We start from the raw sequence: 20,316 nt of genomic DNA, 5'->3' as shown, positions 1-20,316 counted from the left end.
TAATTTTGTGTATTAATCATTATAGTAATTTTGATTTATTAGTGACTTAATAATAATTAAACTTCACTTACCTAATGTAATTCATACCATAACATAGTTTATGCAAATGGTAAAATAAATAGCACTTAGACTAGCATTCCATCCAGCCTGTTGAGTTCTGATATTGGGCAAAAGCCTCTTAACATTAAATTTAAGAGTTAAATATGTGATATTAACACATCTTTTAGATCTAAATCTATGAATAAATATCTTTCAGTAGTAGGGGCTGAAATAAAAACAGTCAGTTTTTGGTGGCATAGCCCTGTTTATTGAGTGGCAAACATTATAAAATGTAGTTCTGATACCTGATGTTTCACAGCAGCTTTAGTTTGGCTGTGGATGTCAAGTAACTTTTTGATTTGCATATTCAAAATGTTTTTAAGATAATATACTCAATCCTGTATAACTGTTTATTGTCATATAATATATGTATGTACAATATGACTATAGGCCTGTGATAACTAAACCTTAAATACCTTATTGTTTATAATAAATCTTGCTAACCTTGAATTGTTTAACCTGAAAAGGAAACCTATTTTGTTTAACACAAAATTTGAATGTTTAGATTTTTCCATTACACTTTCATTTTAGACCCTAAATATAGCATTATAAAATCTAAAGCTCAGCAGTGAACCAATTAAGACAAGTTAAACAGTCAGTTTTAATCAATGACTGATGCTAAATTTTATGAATCACTGGTATGCACCTGTAATGATGTTAAATGTTTATAGTGTGTTTAATGGAAAATATGCTCTGTGTGCATATATTTTATACATATTATAAAACTTAATGCTGTTGAAATATACTTATATTTGAAATATGTAGTAAATTTCTAAATGCATTAGGCTTAATTTTGTGATCTTCATACAATTCATCTAATAAAAAAAGATAATTGATAGCATTGCCAAAGGTCTGGCATGGCCAAGCGTGTTAAGGCGTGCGATTCGTAATTTGAGGGTTGCGGGTTCACATCCCCGTCGCGCCAAACATGCTCGCCCTTTCAGCCATGGGGGCATTATAATGTGACGGTCAATCCCACTATTTGTTGGTAAAAGAGTAGCCCAAGAGTTGGCGGTGGGTGGTGATGACTAGCTGTCTTCCCTCTAGTCTTACACTGCTAAATTAGGGACAGCTAGCACAGATAGCCCTCGAGTAGCTTTGTGCGAAATTCCAAAAAACAAACAAACAAAACCTCTCAAACATTTTCTGGCTGTTTAACATTATACAACACGTCATTTGATGTATGAACACCTTAAGTTTATATTACAATAAACAAAAATAAAATTATATATTGAAACATCTAATACCGCCCTCTACATTTCGACACACAGTTACACAACCCCTTTCAAACATGTGGTCAGCTTCCGGTCAGTTACCTCTTTCTTTGTGAACCTGACGATGACCGAAGAAGGTCGAAACGTTGTTCGCTCTTCTATGTAAAATATTTTCTCAACCCAAACGAGCCGTTTTTGCATATAAAAAAAAAAAAAGCCCTTGTGAAGAAGGATGTGACTGAGGAGCACACTAGACATATAATGCTTTATGAGATTAAAAAAGGCAATAGTGCAGTAGAAACTACACAAAACATTCAAGGTGTTTATGATGCAGAGTCTCTCAATGAAAGAAAATGTTGAAGGTGGTATCAGAAGTTCAGATCAGGTGAATACAGCTTAAGTGATGCGCCACATTCAGGTTGTCCTGTTGAGTTTAGTTGACTTGATGCTGGCTGCATGTGATGAAGATTGTGCTGTAACAGTTGAAGAACTAGCATAAAAGCTTAATTCAACCCATTCAACAGTTCACTGTCATCTGCAACAGCTTGGAAAGGTGTCAAAACTTGGGAAATAGGTCCTTCATGGTTTGACAGAAGCCAACTTGAGAGCAGTAGTGGACATTTGCACTGCTCTGCATTGTTGTGAATGTCCAAAAAATATTAAGTACTGCAGACAATAGCTCAGTGCCAGGTACACTGACTAAAGCACAGCCCAAAATGGACCTCCATCCTAGGAAAGTCTTGTTAAATATATGATGGGATATTGTTGGTGTGATCCACTTTGAGTTGCAACCATTCAATGTAATGATTACATCAGACTTCTGTTGTCAACAGTTAGATTGTCTGAATGTTGCTCATCTATTCAGAAGTTTGCAGAACTATCTTGATGGAAATGAGCTTGGAACACATGAAGATGTCAAAACTACCCTCTCTATATTCTTTTCCTCCAACCCAAAGAATTTCATAGAAGTGACATTCAGAAGCTTGTGAATCGTTGACAAGAAGTAATTAATAGTAATGGAACATACTTTATTGATTAAATAACATTAAAAGTGTTTGAAATCCTTTCTCTTTTTCTGAACTTAAAATTGGACATAACTTTAGGGATGACCTGATACTTTAGAGTTTTACTACACTTCTCAATAATTTTGTGAATTTCATAGAATTCATTTAAAAAAAAATAAATTGTTACAGAAAGAGAACAAAAAAGTTTTATATTTGTATATATGTAGGACAGAATTTATTTTAAATATTAGGTCAGTTTTTAGTGTAAGTAAAAGGTATCCAGTGAAAGCAACACTCTAAAAATGATGAAGGTTTTAGGTTATTCTTTCCTGGATAAGTTCTGTATTAGACTCCGTGTAGTAATTACTGTGAATATAAATATTGTTGTGATAAGTGTTGTATCAGTGATTCCAAGAATCAGTCACAACTACAGTTTGAAAGTAGTGAAATTTATACATCATTACAATGTTTCTCTTTATCAGTCTATCAAACTGTGGACGTCTACAAGTGACAAGCTGCAGTTGACTGCTAATGCTGTATTTTGCCAACCACTGTTGAGATCCAATAATAATACTAAATGTTGACAGTACATTTAATAAAAATATCTGTATTTATGTCACATTATTTATTTTAACAGGGTGGAAGACATGTTGATTATGTCGCTGATCAGATTGTGAACAAGTTGGTGGAAGTAGTGAAGAAGAAAAACAAAGGTGGTATACAGGTTAAACCTTTTCAGGTAAAACATCATGTTTTATTGTGTAGCTTGTTCCTGTTTCAGGTAACATGCTTCACATCATGTTTTATTGTGTAGCTTGTTCCTGTTTCAGGTAACATGCTTCACATCATGTTTTATTGTGTAGCTTGTTCCTGTTTCAGGTAACATGCTTCACATCATATTTTATTGTGTAGCTTGTTCCTGTTACTTCCAGTGTACAATCACAATTAAAATAGTGAGAAGTTCAACTGTAATTCTGTTTCAACCATCTTTTCTGGCTTATGTACATTTCTCTCAGTCAGATTTTAACATTTTGATTAATTTACATTTCTACGCTTATTCATCCAACTGTAAACTCTTTGGTTGAACTCCATTTTTATTGCATCATGTGAGAGATTCTTGAAAACTTCAATCAGTTCTCAACTTTGAAAAAAGAATATAGCCTATGATTATCACAAAGAGGAGATACTAAGTTTAATATTATATAATCTAATTCTTGTGCTGTGTCCAAATTATACTGTCAGTATTACTGTCTTTACAGTTCCTTGATGAAGTGCACATGTGAAAATTTGTTGTGCTATTTTTGTGAACATATATTATTATTGTTAATAACATTTATAATTATTTATTGAAGAGTGCTTACTCAAAGTGTTTTACTTTCTTTATATTATGATCCTGTTAGATACTTTTGATGTGTAAAAATCTTTCTAGGAATATAAACATTTTTGTATGCTTTTGTGTTCAACTTGTATTATGATTATGTTATTTGTCATCTAGTTATGGGATAAAAGTTTAAAAATCATAAAGAATGCTTAAAGTATTTTAAAGTAGAAAATAATATATATATGTATATGTGTAAACCTTATTCTTTTATCATTGACATAGATTATTCTTTTAAATAAATTACAAGAGAATGTATGTACATTTATTTATTAACATAGATTGGCCACCTAGTGGTAAGCCTAGGAAATGCCAAGATAATTTGTACTTTGTGTAAGATTGGGCAACTTGACTTTTAACTTGAATATTTGATTAAATGTTCTTAAACTTCTAACGTGCCCTCTAGCTTTTGTAACAGATGGTTAAAAATAATAAACCATTAACTTGCCTTTTAGTTTCTTGAAAACCTGAATTTTTTTTCAGATCAAGAACCACATGTGGATTTTTGTTAATTGTCTCATTGAAAATCCAACTTTTGACTCTCAAACAAAAGAGAACATGACATTGCAAGTTAAGAGTTTTGGCTCAAAGTGTCAGCCAAGTGAAAAGTTTTTGAATCAGGTATGATAATATACACGTGTTAAATATCCTAGTTGTATTTGTGCATACATTTAATCTAGTTTTGAACTTCCCTTACAACTAATTGAACTTTGAGCTGTGGGCCTTTGACTACAGATCTAATAGATAATAAAATGTTTTTCTGAAGAAGTTTGATGGGTTTTCAAGAATGGGGTTTTGGAGGCTCAAATTTGACTGAACCATTTTATTTAAAAATTTACATTGGTGTATGAAAATTCATTAAAAATATACTCTTAAAACATACTCTACACAGCATGGTACCCTTAATATTCAAAATAAGCCATGTAAAATGTTTTCTATATTGACCATTCTAAATTTCTGAATTTTAAGGCCTCCCATTTTGTTTGCTTTATACAATACACAGGTAATTTTGAGTTGGGTGTTGTTAACAGGAAATTTTGGTGGTGGATTATCTGTGCCATTTTGTTCTTTATTATTGCTCACAAAGTTTTAAAAGGCCTCTCTTCAAAGTTCAAACTGCTAATCATTCTACTTTAATTTTCTGTTTATTTTACTGTCAACAACTGAAGTAGAAATCTGTCAGAAATGAGCAACAAATCACCACTTGTGTCATTAGACCACAATAGAGTATTACCAAGAACAACAAAACACACAGAAAAAAACCAACTTGACTTCTCCTATGAGAAAAAATGACATGTTATTTATCAGCTTATGTACTCTACAACGTTTACAGCAAAAATTTTTAGAGTAATAAGATTACACTTTGAATCTTGAAGACGTTTATTACAATCTATGGTTCGAAGCTGATCCAGTAGACATCGCTGGTGTTTTTAATAATCGTCGTACTTTGGGTGTTTGAAATTTAGCAGTTTACCATACAGGCATACAAAGATAACTGCTTGATTTATCAAGCACCCTTACAGAGAACAAGACATAATCCAAAACATTAAGGTCCCTGTTATTGTAACAATTACTTTGGTTACAAATAGTAGAAACGAGAAAGAAGCTGAAAAGGTCTGCCTTTAATAGTGTAGTGCTTGTTGTTTCAAGGTACCTGTTAATCAAGGTACTACTGTATTAATGTTTACATTTTTAAATTGTCATGGGACATCAATGACGGTTTTGTTTTGGCTACAAGGACGTAACTGCAAATACACAAGACCCCCTACTTGTCATTCCAAATTGTAAAATATTGTTGTACTCATTCCATTTTACCGTTATAATTTAACACTTGACAAATTTGATTGAACAAGTATGTAAGGACAGTAGTTTCTTTAAGTTAGTTTTTCAAGTCTCAAATAAATGTTTTGTGCTTGTATGAAATATTATATAAATATACTTTTTATCCCTTTTAGGGATATCAGCATCATGTGATATATTGCAACTTAGTACTTGTATAATATGTATACTGAATAATTTTTTCAACTTTTTGTGATTTAAAACAAAACAATAATTGTACTCAGCTTATTTATGTGTATTTGTTGTTAATTAAGTAAAAACAGGTACATTCTGGCCTGATGTGGCATGTTGGTTAGGTTATTCAACTTATAGTTTGTTGGTTGTGAGATCTTTCTGAAGATGCTCACTGCTTCAGCTGTAGAAACATTACATTATATAACACAAGTTTTGTTCCTGGATAGTATCTGTTATTTCTTTATTGCTTATGTTGTAAAAGTACAGAAAATGGCTATTATTCCCTTCAGACTTTGCTTTTGTAACTTTTGTAACCTTTTGTAACATTACATTAGGTAACACAAATTTTGTTCCTGGATAGTATCTGTTATTTCTTTATTGCTTATGTTGTAAAAGTACAGAAAATGGCCATTATTCCCTTCAGACTTTGCTTTTGTAACCTGGATAATGAAATTTAGAAATTAACCTATTTTCTATGTAAAAACAGACAAATTTGCCCATTTTCATTTACATATGGTCTGAATACAACAACATATGAATCAAGATTTACATGTATTTATACTAAAGTTGTACAAAAATGTTTAGAAGTGAGTAGTTTTTTGAGATTTGCAACTGTAATGTAAATCACTTTCACGTATCAGCCCCCAAATATAGTCTCCCATCGTGTTTTTGTTATAAATTTGAAGAGAAAAATAGGTCTTTTTCCATTCACATTAGGCATGAGCAATTGGAAAATAACACTTTCAGCCCAGGAACAATAAAATAAAATATTTTGTTACATAGTGTTATAATATGACAGTCATTCCTACTGTTCAGTTTTAAAGAGTAGCCTGAAAGCTAATGATTGGTGTTGTTGACTAGCTGTTTTTCCACTATTCTGTCACTTCAAAATTAGGGGTGATTGATGCAAGTATCCCTCAAGTAGTTTTGTACAAAATTCAACAAATAAAACAGTCCATGTTAGTCACTTTTAGGGATATACTGTGAATAAAGTCTTGCAGGTACAGACAGTATTGCAATATATTTATTACATTCATTGTCATGCCTGCTGGTTAATTATTAACTTCACCATGACGTTATTTTTCTTGAAACATTACTATATTAGCTGTTTCATGATGTTGTTGCATTTCATAAATCAAAAGTGTGTGAAGGAAGTTTTTATTCTAAAGGGAAGCAATAGATATAGATAATTAATGAAACAGGTATTCTATCTTTCTTGAACTTGTAGAAGTTCGTTATAGCATTATTTTTAGCTGGAAGAAAAGCACTTGTTGGTAAGTTACGTTTTCGACAGCAGATTCTCAGCGTAAATAACTTCAGTTGTTTAGAGATTACTAAAATAGTACCAGATTGTAATTAAAAAATAAAATTAAAATAAGGAACTTGATAGAGAAAAATCTATGTAAAGCAGTGGAACTGAAATCTTTAGTTAAAGCTCAGAAAAACTGATGTATCACATGTTAATGTTTGTCTTATATTTTAGATTCATAAAGTAGTTCTTTTCCAAGTTAGCAGTGAGACCAAGAAAATTACCATGTTGGATCAACAAATATCAAATGTTTCTAATCATATGTGTAAAATGGTGGCTTAAGCACTATTACAATTATGTTCTTTATGAAATGTAGTATTAACTGTTTTGACTTTGTTTTTAACTTTTAAAAGTCTTCTAAAGCACAATTCAATATATTTAATAGTATATATTTGCTATCTTGGCCTTTTCGTGTAACCTACAAGAACATGTGAAATTACTATTAATTTACATAAGTTTGTGAATAAATATGGTACGGGGTGAAGAAATACCTTGTTATTTTCAGTTTATAGCAAGAGCAGCAAAATAATTTCATCTGGATGTAAAATGTGGTGTGAACTTGTACACTTTATTTACAAGATGGTTACTATGGTTTTATTACACTTTGTCATGACAAAACTGAAAGTTTGTTTTGAGTTTCTTTGTTCTGTATGGTGATATGGCATTTAGAAAAAGGTTAGTTTAATTGAAATAACCCATTTTAACCATTGTAAACTTCAGTTTTGTTTTGGAGAAATTGGGCAGTAAGGTTGAGTTTTTAAGTAGATGATGTTTATGGTCCTGGAAAGTAGATAGTTCCTTCCTAGTAAAGTCCTGGTATTTTATCCTTTGTCACATGTACAAAACCTACATGCAAACTTCAGATCAGTTGGTGAAAATGTTGACTGTATGGCATTTTTCTTATACCTATTAACTCTTTATCAAAACATGAAGGAATTGGAACATAACACAAAATTCTAAATGGTTAGGAAGAAAAGCATTACAACAAACAGATTAATAACTAAAAAATAAAACCTTTCACATGTTGGTTTTTATTTAAAAAAAAATTGAATGTCAGTAGATACCATGCAACATGTTACTTGAGCAAGAAACTGTTAGTAGAGTGTATGGAGGTAGAAAAATGTCTGTGCTGATCATATGTGACAAGATTTCCTCCACATTAAATTTTGACATACTCACTTTACAAATATCTTTGTTTTAGAAAAACAACTGTAATTAATGCTATATATGTAATCTTTAAACTTGTTGAAAAAGGGTTACCTGAGTTATAAGATTATATTTTTGTATGAGCAGGTCATGAAGTGTGGTATTGTGGAATCAATTATGACATGGGTTCGATTTAAAGCTCAGGTAAGCATTGCATGATTTTTTTATTTAATCGTATAAATCATAATTTTCATAAACTAAAAGCATTTAAAAAACATTATTCATATGAAAATTATTTATGTGAGTAAATCTCATCTCACTACATTAAGTAAAGAAAAGCTTTGCCTGTATTAAATATAAAATATGTAATTATATTCAGTTTTAAAACTTGTTAACAAGAAATTCACTTTCTGAGAAAATAAAAGTGTTAAGACAACTTTTATTATAAATGTGCAATATATATAATAAAGATTTTCATTACCTAGTCAAGTTGTCTCAAACCCTTTATTGTGTGCAGTTTCTATAGCTGTACTTCTTACTTTAAACAGTGCATGATGAAAGGGTATTAATTAACTAGCAATGATACTATTATGAAATATTTTCTGTGGAAAAGTAAAGTACACTGAGGATCATTAACCTGATACTTGTAACACAAATTGAAATGGGCCCAGCCAGGTGGTTAAGGCACTTGACTCATAATCTGAATGTTGCAAGTTCAAATTCCGTCACACCAAACATTCTTGTTCCTTCAGCCATGGGAGTGCTATAATGTGATAGTCAATCCCACTATTCATTGGTAAAAGAGTTGGTGGTGGGTGGTGATGACTAGCTGCCTTCCCTCTAGTCGTACACTGCTAAATTAGGGATGGATAGCATAGATAGTCCTCATGTAAAGTTTCATGAAATTCAAAAACAAACAAACAAACAAATTGAAATGTGATATATTCTATACAGTAACTAATTCAGTGAGAGAGATGTTTGGATTTAGGATCCTATTGTTAATGACTTTCATATGCTGAAAATGTTGATGGTTCTAGTGGTGGTATTTTTTTCTAAGAAAGGAAAATTACTTTGAGATTAATATTTTTTGCATAAATTTTGTTTATAATTCTGAGATATTTTGTGCTTTAATTCATGAATAAGAATATTTTTAATATTAATTTTCATTATACTGATTTCTCTTGAATTTATAAAGTACATTAAATACATTTTGTATGGATTTGCTATCTAAATATTAAAATTGATATGTATTTATGTTGTGTTTGTAGTACATTTCTAGTACTAATTGTGATATGCTATTATACATTAACTCTATAGATAATGGGCTGGGCTATTTTGACTGATTGTATAACCAAGAAGGTATACATACTTTATTTTCACAGCATTTGGTGAGCTTCTCGTAAACATTCAAATCTGTTATGCACAAAAATATAAAATTTTTTATAAAGTATTATTACCAAAAAGGTGACTTTTGAATTAAATAGCCTTCACTGAATCAGTCTTATCAATACATAATTTTTATGCTTTGGATGAAAAATTCTTTCTTTTTTTTCAGAAATTGAAAAATGTAAAATAAAATAAAATATTTTTTATTAATTGAATGACTACAACTTGTAATAGATAACTTCAGTTATTTACTTGAAGAATTAACTTTTCACAACTGCTTTCATTTAGTTTCATTGTTTTATTGTTATTTGAATCCTGCCTAACTACAATGACAAGCCGTAATTTCCTAAACAGGATAGTGGAATAAACAGATGAATTATATCATGCATATCTATGTATGTTTCTCAAGGCATGATAGTGAAGAAGTGCATTTATTTTATCATTTAAGTTTTCTTGTTCTTAAGTTTTTTATTTGTTGAAAATACATAACAATGAATAAAAGAAATTAAAACTTAGATATAGAGTAGTTTACACTCAAATGTCTGCTTTTCAAGTATTATTTTTTTGGTTTACAAAAAGTAATTAATATAGCTTTCAAATATGGATTTTAGAAATAACAAACTATTACTCACAAGATCAGATTGTATGAAAACTAATGGAATTTATTTGACTTTGTAACTAACCTATAAATAATTTTAAAAAACTCCATTACTTATGGGAGCCAATGTCCTTAGTCCAAACACATTGAATTCTAACAGTAAGTTATCAATTTGTACTGCTCAGAGAAAACAGACAATAGTTTGATTTATGTAATGTAAAATTTGATCTTTTTATTGGTTGTAAACATAATTTTTAGCAATTTCAAAGAGAATTATAAGCATTTCCTAAACATGAGAGGATGTGGGAGGGCCATGTCAATGTGGATTGAACAATACAGTGATATATCTATAAAGTAAGATGGTAATAGGCTGAGAATTTGTGTACCAGAAAGTAATTATTTATAGCATAGATGTTTCTGATTGGTTGAACAATCTGGAATACTTGTAAGGAATGAGAACTTACTGTGACAACAAGTTGTGTGATTCTGACAGTTTCAGGTTGTGAATATATTTAAATATTTCCTTTTAAAATGAAAAGATAAAACCTAGATAATATAAAAAACTTGAACCACAATGTACATTTTAATTCCTTGTGTATTGATATACATTGATAATAAAGTTACTTAATAAAAGTTTTAATGTAACTATTTAAAAGGTCATGGTTTTTGTACTTTGAACAAACCTGTATTTGTATTGTTAACTCAATTTTATAAATTACACAATACTATGTTATCTTGAAATTTTGACATCAGATCTGTGATTCATCCAGACTAGATGTGTAATGTTCAGTTGGAAAGAAGAGTCAACTCACAACTGGAACAGTGTATAAGGATCAGCAGGGCTTGATATAAGGAGTCTTTTGCTGTGGCTTTTTCTATGAATACAGTGGTTATAGTAGTTTTCTAATACCCCAAAGTTAACCAGTCTCACTGCTTTATCATTATTGGCTATCCATGTCTTCTTACAGTTTAGTGAACATACCTAGGCTGTTGGTAGCCATGCTATTTTTCAACCATTTGGTATTTTTATTAGCACAAACAGAAATTCGTCCTTGGCATGTATTCTCAAGATGGCTGGTATGGGTATTAACACTTTAATTAAAATAAAGTACAGAACAATGTTTCAACCTTCTTAGGTCATCATGGTCTATTTCTCTACCACTAGTATCCCCTTATAACCAAATCCACCTGACACTTACAGATAACTTAAAATCTGATATCTCTGACCTGGGTTCTCCAAGGTATATGAAACAGAAATGATGTCTTTATACTTCCCAGTGATTACTGGCTTTACACAGACCTATTCAGTTATTTTATAATAATAACACTATGACTTAGAAATCATTTCTGCATGTACTGAAAAAAACAAAATTACTGTGTACTGTCCAGTTCCCTTTTTTGTTTTGTGGTTGACAAACACAATTCAATTTATTGTATAGAAAATGTATTTTTTTTTCCCCAAGACAGTTGAGGAAGGACCATACATTTGTCTTGTGTAGATGAAATACCATCTGTGGTCTGGTGGCTCAGATTTATTAACATTTTTAAAAACATTCCATATGTACACACATATGAAATTTTTTTACTTGGCTGTTTTTTTTTCTTTTTTTTATTATTATTGACATGGCTAAACACAAAATGTAGTGCTAAAAAGCATTTCACATGTACATCCATGTATATCCCCAAACATTTATTTGATATGTTTTTATATGCATGAATACTTTTGTACCTGACTGTGTGTTTTTTGTAAAATAGACACAGCTAAACACAAAATGTAGTGCTAAAAAGCATTCCAAACTAAAAGGGATTCCCAAGCTAGAAGATGCCAATGATGCAGGTACCAAAAATTCCATTGATTGTACGCTCATCCTTACTGAAGGGGATTCAGCCAAATCTTTGGCTGTGTCCGGTCTAAGTGTGATCGGTCGAGATAAGTATGGAGTTTTTCCACTGAGAGGCAAAATGCTGAATGTTAGAGAAGCAACACACAAGCAGGTAAGTTTCATTTCATTTCTTTATGTGTTTGTGGCTTCAACCACTAACAAGTTACTTCACATAACATGATATTGACCATAATATATCTGATGTAAAACATAAATGTGCTTTGTTTTACTGTTCTGTTGGTAAAAGCAAGAATAAGATGATGTAATTGTTTAACTTTCATTGTAAAAGTTTCATTTTTTCTCTTTATCTGCAGAGTGTGGGCTTTTGATAGTTATTAGAATCAAAGTCTGAAGGTATTTTGTATACTTGAAACAGTTTCAAGGCTATATCTTTAAACACTTGTTATTTTTTGAATGAGAGACACCTGAAACAACTGTTTGTACTTGATATAGGTCTGTGTGTATTGTTTTTTGTTTTAGATTCTGGAAAATGCTGAGATTAACAACATTATTAAGATCATGGGCCTTCAATACAAAAAGAAATACCAGAGCGTGGAAGATTTACGTACTTTACGTTATGGTCGTCTCATGATCATGACTGATCAAGATCAGGATGGATCACATATAAAAGGGCTTCTTATAAACTTCATTCATCATAACTGGCCGAGTTTACTTCACTTGCCTTTTCTTGAACAGTTTATAACTCCTATAGTAAAGGTATTAAACACTCATGCCAGTATACTGAATATGGAGAAGAGAGAAATATGTATTTAAAACTCTATTAACATTAGTATTTCTGGATTAAATGTTGCTCTTACTTTGAAATCAGTATTAAATAAAAACATTTGAAAATATTTTTAAAGTGAAATTTTCACTGAAATGATTCTTGTAACAGTGTTGTGATATACCAAACCAAAATTAGGTATGGACTGAACTTAGTTCTGATTTATTTATATTTCTCTCTGTTAAATGCTAGGTTGCATCAGTATATTAGTTGATTTGAGAATATTCTGTGTTGATTTTATGTGACTAGGCATACTAGTACTAATGGGTGTTTCAAACATATGCACAGTATTTAAAGTTATAAGAATTTAAATCGTTACTTATGCCCATTTTGCTTGTTTCCAAAATAACGAATACATCATGATGAAACTTTGTAGAATGGATGGCAAACTGCCTGTTGTGGAGACACAAGTGTAGAGGACAACATTTCGAAAGTCTTCCACCTTTGGTCTTTCAAAGTTTCATTATGAATACTCTGCCAAAACAGTCTATCAAAGAATACGTCATTATTGAATATGATAAGCTGCTCTCATAAGTAATTCTTTATTCATATGTAAGTTCCATAATTTTAAGTAAAACTAGTTGCTTTCTAATGATGGTCCTCTTAATTCAGGGGTAATCTTGAGGGTTATAATGCCAAAATTTAGCATAGAGAGCAAAGTATTTTAAGTTAAACTGTAATAAGGATCATACATCTTATCTGTATTTTATGTGCTGATGGATTATGTGTTTTTATCTTAAATTTGTCTTTCAGGCTGTCAAGGGAAAGGAAGAAAAAAGTTTCTATAGTTTGCCTGAATTTGAAGAATGGAAAACTCAGACTTCCAATTGGAATACTTGGAAGATCAAGTACTACAAAGGTATATGGTTATTAACCTGCCAAATAGAAAGATTAAACTTTTCCTTTACAAAATTTATTAGGAGTTTGGTTACATTAGGCACTCATGAGTAGTTATTTGGCCTCAGTTTCATTTTCTACAATTCTGTTATTGTGATCCAAACAAGAAGGTGAATTTTTAAGCTGTTTATTTCTTAGTTAGAAAGCCAGCAAAATTATAAGTTGTTTGAGGATATTTAGTTCTAGTGCCTGATGGTATTTTCCTTTATAAAGTCTGTATGCAAAAGCTCGAAGAGATTTAACTTAAGAATTAATTTTGTAGAGAAAGTGAACTTAGGTCAGTTATAGTTTGCATTTGCTAAGATTACATGGGTCAAATTCTTCACTTCTTGTGTTTCTGACCCATAACTAGTTTTCTAGTTATTTTTAATAAAACTAAGTTTACAGGAAATAGAAATGAAAAGGTTAACAGTTGAGGCTTTGAAGAAATACATGAAACAAGGGAATAAGAAAAAGGTATTATTCATTTTATTTCACACTTTTAAAATTTACATTTGACTACCACCATGCATTGATTGTAATTTTACTACAGCTAGTGTAATTATTAGGAGGTTTTAGAGGTTATACAAATACATTATGAAAGCTGGTGAATAAATATCTTTTATATTTAACATAACATTCACTTGACATTAAGTTTATTCAGAGTTAGAGTCAGACTGATTCAGTAAATTCACAGACAGATCTTTAATAAGAATTCTGCTTCAGAAATTCTATTTTTTTCATACAATTCACATTTACTAAAATGTTGCTAAGTTTCATGAAGATATATATTGTAAATTGAAAATTATGATAGACACTATGATATCAGTGGAATGGACTGACCACATGTACATAATGTTATGATATCAGTGGAATGGACTGACCACATGTACATAATGTTATGATATCAGTGGAATGGACTGACCACATGTACATAATGTTATGATATCAGTGGAATGGACTGACCACATGTACATAATGTTAATTTTGGAAAAATATGGCTTATAATACAGAGTAGTTGGAGCATTGCGGTGTTTATTGTATACCAAAGTGCCTGAAAAGGCAATTTTGATTCATGTTTTTTTTTATAATAAATATTTAGAGTATACTGGTAATAATAATAATAATAAATAAATAAAAAAAGACACAAGAAAACACAATTTGTCCCTGAAGAAAGGATTATTTTTCAGTAGCTCTCAGGTTATAAGATTTTTACCATTTTGTATTGAGTCTTATTGAACCTACATGTTTTTCTGACATCGTGAATGTATCAACGCGTAAGAATCATGAGCCTAAATCAGATAAATATACGTTGTTATTTCCTAATATAGGTGTTTTATGTGATTCAGTGCTAAAGTACCAAGATGAACACCTAACATTTATTAATGGACATTCAATTAATGGACATTCAATTCAAAATATATAAGTGAAAATAAATGATGCCCTTGTCATGACAACTTCTGTTCCTCAACCTGATTTCTGATAATTTACTTTGGCCATAATGACGTGAAACAAGCAGTTAAGACTGCTTAAGACTTTCCTAGAACTTAAAAACAGTGTCACATATCTTTAGCCTCAGCCTACACATTAAACTGCTCTCTGTAGTGTTATCTACAGATGTGTTTCCTCTAATTGCCTCACACAAAAGAACACAATAATTAAACAATTGAACAATAAAATTCTACACTTTAATAAGGTAATCAATCAAACATGTATACAAACTAACTCCCAACTCTGCCTTCATTAACCGTCCCAATCTAATACCATTCACAATTTTTTTGCATGAGATGGACTTCACCATCACTTTTCTGATACCTGTGAATTACATGAGGCTTTAGTGTGTTTTATTTAAATATTAAATTATATTTTATTTATGTTATACCAGTTAGAATGGAATAAAATCTTAACTAATTATTCATATTTTAATAGTATGCAAGTTTTTAACTTCTGAATTCTGTAAGGTAATGTTTTGAAACATCATGAATTTTTCATAGTGTGACACATTTTATCTCAGCATCTTCTCTATTTTATTTACCACTTCCTCAAAAAATACAAAAGTAAACATATATTATTCACTGTAGAATGTCAATGCTGAGACAAACCATGATTTTTATAGCTTTCATTTTATTTTGGTTACAGAGCTATCAAATAGAAAATCAAGCCGCTGGTGTCACACCCACCTGTAACGTAATCTCTTTCAGGATTTGTTAATAGTTCTCTCTTACATTTATTTATGATCCAAACCAGTAAAAAGCCAAGGTTTTCATGTATAAAATGATGTATAATGTTGTGTTCTGAACAAATAATCATCACTTTCACTTAAGTGAACAAGCTTGCTCATGTGAAGAGTCAGATTGACCAAGTCTGAGTTTATTTACAGAGTTAAAGATTCCACACTATATGTATGACTTGTATGAATTTTCTAGAAATCTAAGACTTTGCACATTTCTTCACAACAAACACCACTCTAATGAAAATCAGCATACATCAAACTTCAGAGAAAAGCCTTTATGGACATCTTCACCAAACAGAAAACCACATTTAGGAAGTTGTATTAAAGCAGTAGAAAATGACGTAATCCAAACCTAAAAAGCAATGTCATGGTGGCATTAACCAAAAACTAAATTGAGAAATTAATTTTTGTTTTGTCTCTGGTATAGTTTAAAAACATTCAAGCAATCTTTCAACTACTTTTTTCTCAATGATAGCAAAGTTAATATATTAGTAATAAATAGTTGGTGCTAAAGATAAATAATATTCAATCACTACTATTGTTGTATTCTAGCTAGCCTGATAAGCCATATTAGTTAATGAGAGGTTTTGCTGGTACTAGATATGGTACTAGATATATAATTTATTCAACCTATTATTACATATTTTTCTTTGATTCACTCATGAGTTCTTAAGGTTTCTCATAACTCATAAATAAATTAACCATGACAGGTGCAAGCTGATAAGGTTATTGTATAATCTAATACATAACTTGTAAGTTGACAGTATAGCTAGATAGAAACTCATTTTTAGGAGTCTCATATAATATTTAAGATACCTCTCTAATAATGAGAGAAAGTTCCTAATTTACAAATAAAATTCTATCAGATTTTAAGTAATGTATAAGATTGTAAGTAATTTTGTTCATGTTAAAAAAGAAACAAATCATTGTTATAAAGACCATCTGTGTACACTCAATAGTATAAAAGATTTAATTGTTAGTATCAATTATTCTTAATGTTCAACTATGTTTATTGTGTACGCTACTTGTTGTTTAGATAAGAAATTAAACCCTTATAAATATATTTCAATCCATTTGTAAGTTAAAATTGTTCTGTTTTCTGTGATGGAAATATAAACAGTCAGTTAAATATCAGAATATTTTGTAACCTTTCTTGAACCTCTTTCACAGGTCTTGGTACCAGCACAGCTAAGGAAGCCCGGGAGTATTTTGCTGACATGGCACGACATCGAATCAAGTTTAAGTACGAGGGTTCTGATGATGATAGTGCTATCCAGTTGGTAGGTGCAGACATTTTGTTTGTAAATACTTTTAACATCTTTTTTTAATTTTTCATTTCCATAAGAAAAAATGATGGATTTAAAAAAATAATTTAATGTGAGTAAATAGCAAGTTCCATAAATGGTGTGTGTGTGTGTTTTTCTTATGGCAAAGCCACGTCAGGTTATCTTCTGATTCCACCAAGGGGAATCGAATTTCTGCCATAAATGGTGACAGCAGGATTATAAGAAAGATCAAATTGTGTTTCTTAACATTTTACACTTTAGGTTGTTGTTAGGTATAACAGCTGTACATAGTTTTATTCAGTTTGAAACCTGTCGATGGAAAGATGTTTCTTCCTTCCAAGAACAAAGATAAAAAATAGTGTTTAGCATTAAATACTGCATGTGATTAGAATATATTGGTTACATGAGAGATGCTTTTTCTTTTTAAATGGTCCTGGGTTGAGCATTTTTATCATGGGTGACCTTGATACTTAGTTATATTCTAACCTGGCAACTGGTGAAAGTTTCTTTTTAGTTCTGTTTTTCCTTCAGGAATATAGTTTTTTATGAGACATTGTTGCGAATAAGACAAACACACAAGTTAGTATGTGTGTGGTCTCTGTTTAACTAGTAATATTTAAACTTTTGTAACAGGTCAAAGATAGATTTTTAATATCTTGTACATCATGGTTAGTATGTGGGTCAATCAAAAAGTGAACTTGTATGACTACCTACTGAAAGCTTTTTGTTTTTATTGTAGTTGAAAATTATATTTGGATGCACTTTGTTCTTTAGTTCAAAACATCTTTAAAAAAGAAACCTTAAAGCAGGATGTATGTTTTATAAATCCAATTTCCCAAAAGTTGTGGGTTTTTAGTACTTACATTTAAAGAAACAATAAATGATAGACATGGCATTTTACCTGTTTGCTAGCTTTTTTTTTCCCATTCATTCAGGCCTTCAGTAAGAAGATGGTTGAACAGAGAAAGGAATGGCTTACCAATGGAATGGAAGAAAGGAAACACCGTCGGGAGTTGGGGCTGCCCGAGGTACAAATTGTTTAATTAGGATGGTGTTATACATATAACATTTATATAAAGTAAATATTTATAGACATCCCACTTACATTAGGTCTTTATTAATTTATTTTTTATATTAATTTAATATATTAAAGTAAAAAAAGAACATATAATAATAATATACCAACCATAATAAATCTATCATATGAAATATTTACAAATCAGAATAAGTGTAAGGATTAATAATACAGTATTAATTATTATTAAGGAAGTTAAGTTATCATTCAAAAGAAATTACAATCCAGTAAGTCTAATTTCACTATTCCTGGATAAAGTGAAGCAACCACCGTGTCAATGGGAGAAGACTACATAAATATTTCTTGAGAACCTATGAGTAAAAGTAAAATAAAATCTATAACAATATGTAAACCACACTAAATCAGCCCATATCCAATACTAAAAAGACCTTCACTCTAGACCTCTATTTATCTGACAAATAAATATTCAAATTAAATGCATGGAAACTAAAAAGTAAAACTATGTTTTATGTTTCTAGACAGGAAGAACCGTATTATGTATAACATGTCAAAACAAGTTAACACATTTTAACCTTGTTTTCATTACATAATGGTATCCATTTAACTGTGATTGTATATCTCAAATAATAAATATTTTGGCAAAGCAATGTTTAAGTAAAGGAGTTCAAGAATCTTTTATTGTAGTGTTAAATTGGTAAGAGTAATTCTGGTGATATTAGTACTAAAGTTTAAATTTATGATATGATGATACAAGTGTTTCTTATTAGTTGTGATGTTAGTACTAAAGTTTAAATTTATGATGTGATGATACAAGTGTTTCTTTGTTTCTGATTAGTTGTATGTTTATGGAAAAGCTACAAGCCACTTAACATTCAATGACTTCATCAACAAAGAGCTTATTTTGTTTAGTAACATGGACAATGAACGATCTATTCCTTCCCTTGTTGATGGTAAGTTTTTAATAGTTCCAGTGTAAGCAGTAGTTTACATATGTACTTTTTGTGCATCAGTAAATTCTTTCATATACGTTTTCAGAGCAGCTGGAATGAATAACATGCAGCAAGCTGAAACATTTATATAAAGAATAATTAATAATAGTTGATAAAAATCCCAGTTTTATAAATATAAAATGACATATAAATGTCATTAATTGAGTTAATTTTGATAATTTTCTTTCCATATTTACAAGTGTTATAACCTTCCTTTATGTCATTCTGTTTGTGTTGAACTTTTTGTTCATAAAGACTTATCATGTCCCCTTTTTGGCTTTTATACAAATTTAACATTATTGATTTAATTTCTGTGTTTGTTAAGTGTCAGAGGCTAGCATGATTGATAATATTAGACACATGTTGTATCATGTTTGGTACTTTGTTTTCTATGTATTACTTTTAACATTGTGAACATTTCAGGTAATATATTATTCCACTAGTTATTATTTTATATATTTAGAAACATTAGCTTTTGGTTGTACTTTAGACAGTGGGAGTAGTTTAATGAGTTTTCATTTGTGCAAAAGATATGTTAGAAAAAATTGGAAACAAATCTTGCAAGTTATATTAGATCACTTTTAAAGAAGTTTATTACTGTAACAGTAACTATATTCTGCATTTCCTAAGCAGGTGATACTGTATTCTTACTTTCATTAACAGTATTGGTTATTCTTTGACAGACTGTTTAGGCAGAGTATTCATGATGAAACTTTGTAAAATGCACGGCAACTAATAATGTCTAATTTTATGTGAGACTAGCGAAATGGAGGTTAAGACTGATAGACGGTGTATCCTCACCGCCATGTGGGGCCTACTTCTTTGTCACCTCCAAAACCTAGGGTACATTTTGTAATCCCATGTTGTAGCTTGTACCTTGGGATCTTTTCTAAAAATTGCAGCATATTTAATGCGTTTTGTTTTGGCTTAAAAATTATGGTTGAAAATATATATATATTGAATATCATTTCTTTGCAATTTTTACTTTTATTATAGATGTTTTAGTATTGTTAGTTTCATATATGTATTTGAGACTAACCTAAGTCTCCTAAGCTGTCTGAACCCTCTAAGGTATTATGGCT

At 30.4% G+C, this 20,316-nt stretch overlaps 1 protein-coding gene across 1 annotated transcript in view; it reads left to right on the top strand.

The window, feature by feature from the left end:
- LOC143223543 (DNA topoisomerase 2-alpha-like) overlaps positions 1-20,316 on the top strand; it is a 59,533-nt gene that overhangs the window by 19,356 nt on the left and 19,861 nt on the right. Inside the window, exons 7-15 of the mRNA XM_076451666.1 lie at positions 2,955-3,056; positions 4,179-4,316; positions 8,311-8,367; positions 11,903-12,142; positions 12,511-12,747; positions 13,568-13,673; positions 17,094-17,203; positions 18,145-18,237; positions 19,081-19,195. Of these exons, the coding sequence (XP_076307781.1) occupies positions 2,955-3,056; positions 4,179-4,316; positions 8,311-8,367; positions 11,903-12,142; positions 12,511-12,747; positions 13,568-13,673; positions 17,094-17,203; positions 18,145-18,237; positions 19,081-19,195 (1,198 nt within the window). The remainder of the gene's footprint in view (positions 1-2,954; positions 3,057-4,178; positions 4,317-8,310; positions 8,368-11,902; positions 12,143-12,510; positions 12,748-13,567; positions 13,674-17,093; positions 17,204-18,144; positions 18,238-19,080; positions 19,196-20,316) is intronic.

The sequence above is a fragment of the Tachypleus tridentatus genome, chromosome 1 (assembly GCF_004210375.1).
Source record: "Tachypleus tridentatus isolate NWPU-2018 chromosome 1, ASM421037v1, whole genome shotgun sequence".
NCBI lineage: Eukaryota > Metazoa > Arthropoda > Merostomata > Xiphosura > Limulidae > Tachypleus > Tachypleus tridentatus.
This window is presented reverse-complemented; position numbering and strand designations above follow the sequence as displayed.